Source organism: Cupressus sempervirens, chromosome 5, assembly GCF_028749045.1.
Source record: "Cupressus sempervirens isolate cs-2001-9-10 chromosome 5, ASM2874904v1, whole genome shotgun sequence".
In the NCBI taxonomy this organism is placed as follows: domain Eukaryota; kingdom Viridiplantae; phylum Streptophyta; class Pinopsida; order Cupressales; family Cupressaceae; genus Cupressus; species Cupressus sempervirens.
Genome location: NC_143122.1, coordinates 758916389 through 758923820, shown reverse-complemented (window position 1 = coordinate 758923820; position 7432 = coordinate 758916389). Strand labels below are relative to the sequence as shown.

The 7432-nt window shown below is 36.2% G+C and overlaps 1 protein-coding gene across 1 annotated transcript; it reads right to left on the bottom strand.

Moving 5' to 3' along the window:
- Positions 1–459: 459 nt before the first annotated feature.
- Positions 460–5940, bottom strand: NHO1 (Actin-like ATPase superfamily protein). Its single transcript, XM_089832503.1, has 4 exons — positions 5749–5940; positions 5160–5381; positions 1069–2059; positions 460–873 (listed from the first exon to the last, which is right to left on the bottom strand). The coding sequence occupies exons 1-4, from the start codon at positions 5880–5882 to the stop codon at positions 628–630; spliced, it is 1593 nt and encodes a 530-aa protein (XP_089688629.1). The 5' UTR covers positions 5883–5940; the 3' UTR covers positions 460–627.
- Positions 5941–7432: the final 1492 nt, after the last annotated feature.

The following is a 7432-nucleotide window of genomic DNA, read 5'->3' as shown; positions in this document are numbered from 1 at the left end:
AACATAGAAGCTTTACCCATACAGATGTCAACTCTTCCTTTAAACCATGCTCAAATGTGTCATTGATGAGTCTAATTAAGTAGGTTGCTGAAAACCAAAAGCAGGAATGTTTAATTTCAAGTCAGCCGGCAGTTATCTTCAAGCACATGCATATTTAACTTATTGAAGGATTATTGAAAGGTCCTTGGTTGTACGAAGCCACTATTCCAGGTGCAGTTATGTTTCGACGTCCTCATAAATAAACAAAACTACCCATCTGGTTTCTGTTTCTTCCCCAGGTTAAAAGGATGAAGCAGAATTTCCATTGCACAACATTGTCTACAGGATGTGTCTCTAAAGAGTTCAAAATGGTTCAAGAAAACCATTATTTCTCAGTTATTCAAATTTCCTTATGACCAAAGGAAAATTTTCAAAACACCATTACATTTATTTTGCACTCTTGATAAGCACCATTCAGTATTAAGATAAACTTGAAAGGGAGGTCAAATTTCATAAGCTTTAAAAAGCAATATTGGGATGCTTTGTAACATAGAGAATGTGTACAACGTTATTTATAAATGTAGAATGTTCCTTGGAAATATATATTTTGTTCAGAGTCCATACAAAGGAAAGGAACACAACACTGCATCAGAATGAAAGATCTGCAAGGTCAAATGACTTTTCTACAGCCTTACACCATGACTCATATCTTTTCTTTCTGTGCTCATCTTCAATTTTTGGGTAGAATATTGTAGGTTCTTCCTTTTTAGCTTCTGAGGAAAAGACCTGGTCCTCAGTCCAAACACCAGTGGCGAGACCTGCAGCATATGCTGCACCCAATGCAGTAGTTTCTGTATCTGCCGGTCTTACAACAGGACTTCCCAATAGATCCGCCTGGGTAAAAGAACTCAGTATCAGCAAGTTGTGTTTATTTTGATAAAGAGAATACACATAATTAAGAAGAGATCCAATTTTCGCTGCTTTATTTGAAAGTTCCTTGAAATGGAAAACTTCTACAGTCTAACTAAATGAAAGTGGACTTGAAATGCAATTCGATTTCAGAGTATGTAAGGGGAATACATTACTTACTTGAATTTGCATTAGAAGGTTATTTACTGTTGCTCCCCCATCAACTCTTAGAAGAAACTCTCCTTTCTCATTTGTCCTCTCTTCTTGTTTGGCATCCATGCTCATAGCATTTAAGACTTCTTTTACTTGAAAGCACATGCTTTCAAGCACAGCTCGAGCTATGTGAGCTTTTGTTGTGAACCTAGTGATTCCTATACAAACTCCTCTAGCATCATCTCTCCACCATGGAGCAAACAAACCATTGAAGGCAGGAACAAAATAGATGCCTCCAGTATTTTCCACTGTTCTGGCCAAATCTTCAATTTCACTGGCACTTTGAATTATGCCCAAACTATCCCTCAACCATTGCACAGCAGCTCCTGCAATGGCAATTGATCCTTCCAAGGCATAGTTTGTTGGTGCATTTGGACCCAGTTTGAAAGCCACTGTACTCAATAAACCATGTTTAGATGCAATGGCTTTTTCACCGGTATTCAAAAGAATGAAGCATCCTGTTCCATAAGTGCTCTTTGCTTCACCCATCCTGCAAGATTGACCAACCATGGCAGCATGTTGGTCTCCCAAGCATCCAGCTAGTGGGGTTCCAGAAAAAGGCCACCCCTGGACAATTTTCCCAATCACTTCAGCATTGCTAACTATCCGAGGAAGAATGGATGGAGGTATGTTCAAAACCTCAAGAGTAGGCTCATGCCATTCAAGGGTTTTCAGATCCATCAACATGGTTCGAGCTGCATTTGAGCAATCAGTTACATGACTGCCTTGAACCTCTGTTCCATCCTCTCCTATTGTTTTAGCACCCCCGGTCAAGTTCCAGATTAACCAACTATCCACTGTTCCAAATAAAGCATCATTGTCTTGTACTGCTCTTTTCACATCGTCTACTGATTCCAACAACCAAAGAAGCTTCAGAGCACTGAAATATGTACTTATTGGCAATCCAGTACATTTAACAAAGTGATTTTTGCCATTCTCAAGCTCCTTTTCTAGCCTCCTGCAGATCCAACCGATTTGAAAATTACACTTCAAGAATAAGACACAAAATAATTCCGTTCTAAATCCTCAAATCTCACTTCAGAATTAAATTATTTTTTGCAAAATGACTTACACAACATTCTGATCAGCTAAAAAGTCAACTGTTTTCAGAAGCCTACAATTATTGGTCATGCATATAAGAGATTGAAGATAAAGGCTCGAGTGTCATCTCATCGCATTCCATAAAGTGGGGATATCCTTCTAGAGATTAAAACTATCCACTAGCTGATTATGTGACTGATTAATTAACTGCAAAGAAGAAACCAAATTCTCATTAATAATGCAAGGAGGAGATTTGTGCTGCATTCCATTCTAACCACAGCCAGGAAATTCACAATAACTAGTGCAAACATTCCACGTCCAGAACTCTTCATATCATACTTGGGAATATGGTTCGTTGACAAAAGACCTATATGCGGCCTGCAATTATTGATAGCTCAAATTTCCTAGGTTGCAGCTACATGCCTTTACCTTTCTTACAATGAAAACCCATCATATCAAAACTACTTGCAAGCTGAACAACATTCTCAGTGAGAAAGGCCCCAAATATTTTAAAAACATCAATTTGGTGCATGAGTAAAACAAATCCTTAGAGAGGGTGTATTGATGCAGGAGCATCTTGGGTTTGCTTGCAATCCTGCATGTTTGAGAGGGATTTTGGTTAAGGGTTATGGAGCTTGCTGAATACTGGTGCTCGGCATGGTCTGCTGAATATTGGTGCTCGGCATACAATAGAAGCTCGGCATGGTCTGAGAATTTGGTGTCTGTTTCAGGCTGTATAACTAATTTTCTACAATGAGTTAAAGGATGAAACTTTCAGAGATTGAAGAGGGCCTAGACTTCTACCTACAGTTCGAAGCTCGAGTTCTAATTCATTCGGAGCTAGGAGATATCACAATTTTACTAAGACATCGATTTTGAGAATTTGTAGGAGGCCGACTTTGGCATTTAATTTATGTATTTGTATTTAATTTGTGTTCTAGGCTGACTTGTGGCTTAGATTGGTATAAGTAGGGGTTGGGGGGGGAGTCTTTAGGCATTATCATCCATCATGGAGAAGTAGAGGAGCTTGGAAGAGCGAATTTGGAAAAGAGCTAGAGCTGTGGCTTAGGAACTAGAGGATCTCTTGGTGGACCTACGGGTACAAGTGTGGATTCTTCTTGGGGTTCTTATCCAGTTGGGTATCTGGACTAGTTGAGTTTGGTTGTAAGTTGGATCTTGAGGGATCTTGCAAAACTATTGCTTGCTTTGTATTTGGCCATAACCGGGAAGGCCTTACAGCCCGGCACATTGCATGTAATCAGTTATATTTTATGAATATATTATTGTGATTTGGTATCAGATCTTGCATTGTTGCTTCTTGTTGCTGTGTTTCCGCTGCGTGGTTCTATAGCATTGCACCATGTATTTTTTTAGCCAACATGCATTTTGATACATTTTCTCATAAGGTGATATTTTAAAAATGTCATAGCAAAACTATAGGGACAAACATGCTCTTCAAATTGTCAAGATGGGTTTTTAAAGATAAAGATGTGGTTGTACTGAGCATATTTTCAGAAAAGGATAGCAGGTTCATACAGATTTTGCAGTCAAAGTTTGGTTCGAATAAATTTCTTCTTTCTTCATGCTAGCAATACATGCATTTATCAAATGTAAAGATAATGGAGTTAACAGAATAGACATAACTACTAACTGCTAGAAGAACAGTTTTCCTTTAAATTTATGAAGGAATAACTGCCACAATGATGATCCGGGTCCAAAATGTCACTGGGATACTTAAACGCTAAAGTTAAAGAGGCTACATTGAAGCACACAACATCTGAGCTAGGCTGGATACATATCCTGTGCAAATTTGGCAGAATATAGATCCTTTGGACTCATGGTTCATGAGTTTGACTAAAAAACTACCCAGTTGAATCCTGGCAGCAATATAACAATATGACTTACTAAGGAAAATATCGCCTACTTATCAGTATACAGATCTTTAGGGCATAGATTCTGAGAACAATGGCGATCTCTTCTTGATGGGTGATCAGCCTATGCATGCATGTTATTATTACAAAAAATTAGCAGAATGCAATCATGTCAGAGACTTCTAAGGATGATAACAATCTATGTTTGATAGTCTATTTACTATTTATTATTTAAGGCTAAAGTTAAACAGTGAATGAGAGTTCTATTAGGAAAGTCTGGTGCTATAGAGATCCCTCCAAAAATTTATAAGCTTAACGGTGAACTAAGCTCGATGGTGTATCCAAAATTTGGATGAGTTTTATAATCAGGCAAACTTGCCAGAGTATCAACCTCTTACACAGTTTCTAATCTTAATGACAGGGTGCAAAGTTTGGCATAACAGAAATGACACAGACACAACTTTTAAGCCGTATGTGATCTAAGATTGATGGTGTATTCAGACATTGAGCAATATTATGATTAGGAATTTACAAATTTAGCACTATAGAAACCCCTAAAATTCAACTTCATAAACAATTGGGATAATACGCTTCATTGGGTATTCAGAACACCTGATAGTGTTGTAACTTGTAACTAAGAAAATATGCTATTATAGAAATCGCTTAGACACAACTGCTACGCCTAATTGTGATCTCAGCTTCATGGAGGATTCACATTGTGGTTGAGTGCTGCAATTAAATGAATTCACCGGAAAGAATCTCCTCAAACACATCTTTTATGTGTACTGGTGATCTAAGCTGGATGTTTTATCCAGGATTCCAGACTGTTTGTCAGTGCTATTATTAAGCAAATCTGAGAGAACAAAAATACCTCAAACACACCTAATAATTTATTGGTGATCTAAAGCTTTTGTGGGGCACTAAAGCTTCCTAATCTGATTAGACAAATTTGGCAGAATCAAAACCCCTGGGACACAGTTTCTAAGCGGAGTTGATTTAAACTTGTTGCGATATTCGGACAGAGAGTGAATTTCATTAGTCTGTGAGCAAAACAAAACATAAAACCATTCCTAAGAAGGATAAAAGAAGAAAAAGAAAGAGATTGCATCAATTGCAATTGCTATGGTGGGTACTATAATAACATACCTGCAAATAGAGCTGGTCCTTGCGTCCATCCAGACAATCGCATTGTAAAGAGGACGTCCTGTGCTCTTGCTCCATACAATGGTTGTCTCCCTCTGATTTGTAATTCCTATAGCTTTCAACCCTTTCTCTACTTCTCTACCAGCTGCTTTAGCCTTCTTACATGCTACTTGCATGCATACCCTCACACTCTCCAAAATTTCCATAGGATCATGCTCCACCCACCTAAACATTCCCAGACAGCAAAATTGCCAAACGCAAATTTAGCAAATTCAGAAATAACCAATACCGTCATAAACATAATCTCAGAAACAGGCGAAAAAAAGATTATTTCCGTATAAACAATATTCAGCAATCCCATAATTTAAGAAGAAAAAAACAAAATTCTATAACCGCAACCACAATCTCATAATTTAACCAAAGAAGGATACAACAAATTTCAATAATCACAATTCAGAAACAACAAACAATCACAAGAACAACGCAATTAACTTTCTATAAATTTATCACATGTATAAAATTCAGAGTAATAAAAGAGTACCCAAATTGAAATTCAATCAGAAAAAAACATTAACAGATTTAGAAAACCCACCCAGCTTCAGGATAGATCTGCCCGAACTCCACCTGATGAGAAGCCACCACTTTTGCATTACGATCATAGATGAAAAACCTGGTGCTTGTAGTGCCCTGATCAATGGACCCAATCAACACCTCTTCATTCGCCATTGTAATTTCTTCCTCTATTTTTTTTTCTACAGCCTTTTCACTCCCACGTTAATGTCTTGTTCTTGTCTTGTTCTTGCTTGCCTATATAGACATTTTTCAGGTTGACACGATTGAGGAGTATGACAATATCATTCGATCTCATCTTCTCTCATTCACCTTATCCTTGGAAAAGCTGTTCCAGACTGGCCTACCATCCTGAACCTTTCTTTGTGGATTTATGTTATTTTTTAAACATTTCTTAAGCTGGAAGCTTGGACAATGGAATTTGAATTAAAATACCATCGAATGTGTGTTTAGATATACTCTCAACTTCAAGAACCATGTGAACATCGAATTCTTATAATTGTGAGCATCGATTTCTTGCAATTAAAGCCCTATTTGTTAGATAAGGTAGTTAATTCTTCAACCATATAGACCTTACATACATTGGTGCACCGAACTTGGCAACAATCCATTGATTGTATCAACGATTTGTTATCGTTTTCTCATTATAATTTTCCTTACAATTGGATTCTGCTGGAAGGGTAGCTTGCTTTGATTTTGTCCCCATACCGGAGTTTTTAAATCATTAGTAATTTTATATTACTATTCTTTTTAGTTTTGTCCTGAAGTCCCCAATTTTCTTGCAAAGTTACTCCCCAATTTTCTTGGAAAGTTACTCCCTTGTAGTTTGAAACAGTGCAGGCTATAGTATTTGAATAGTCAAGTTTATCCAATTTCCGTATAGTGGTTTAATATATCATATATTGACAATTCATGTCTATGTTTTTTAATAAATTTTAAGTTTCGGTTTTATTATATTATTATTATTATTATATTATATTTTGTATTTTGCATTTGTTATCATTCATTTGTCATTATTATTAGAACATATTTTTATATAATTGTTTATATTTCTTATGTTCTTTTATTCTTAGATAATTATGTAGTGTTTATCTTAGATTTTAAGTCACCTAAAATTGACTCTCAAGTTTTGATTTTATCTTATTTTTATTAGGCATTGGGAGTTAATCTATCATATTTGTGTATGGCTAATTGATATACTTTGGTAATTGAAGACATTCAAGGTATAACTAATTTAAATTAAAGATTTCAGAATAATACTTTTACAAATATTTTGTTTGGAGTTTAAAAGGAACACATTACATGAAAAAATATACTTTAGAATGTTGTCTTTGAACATTCTCTGAAAGTCATAAAATGGGTCCATCAAAGGAACAACTTAGAAGAACTTGACCCTAACAGCCCAATAGTGTCAACATTATATATTAAATACAAACATCTATACAATTGAATTTAGGTACACAAGATGTGAAATCAATTCTACATGCACTTTCAATCATATTATATTCATTCTCCACAAGATAGATCCACACCACGTAGCATTGACCCAAGATGCTTGGTATTGATTCAGTGTGGCTCAAGATTAAACCACAAAATAATTGAGTCTACTCAAATTTTAGGACACTAGACACACACGAGTTTTATTTTTAGACAATGGGGAGTGTGTTTTACAAACCCTCAATATTCTTCATTGTAGCTCTCAAAGC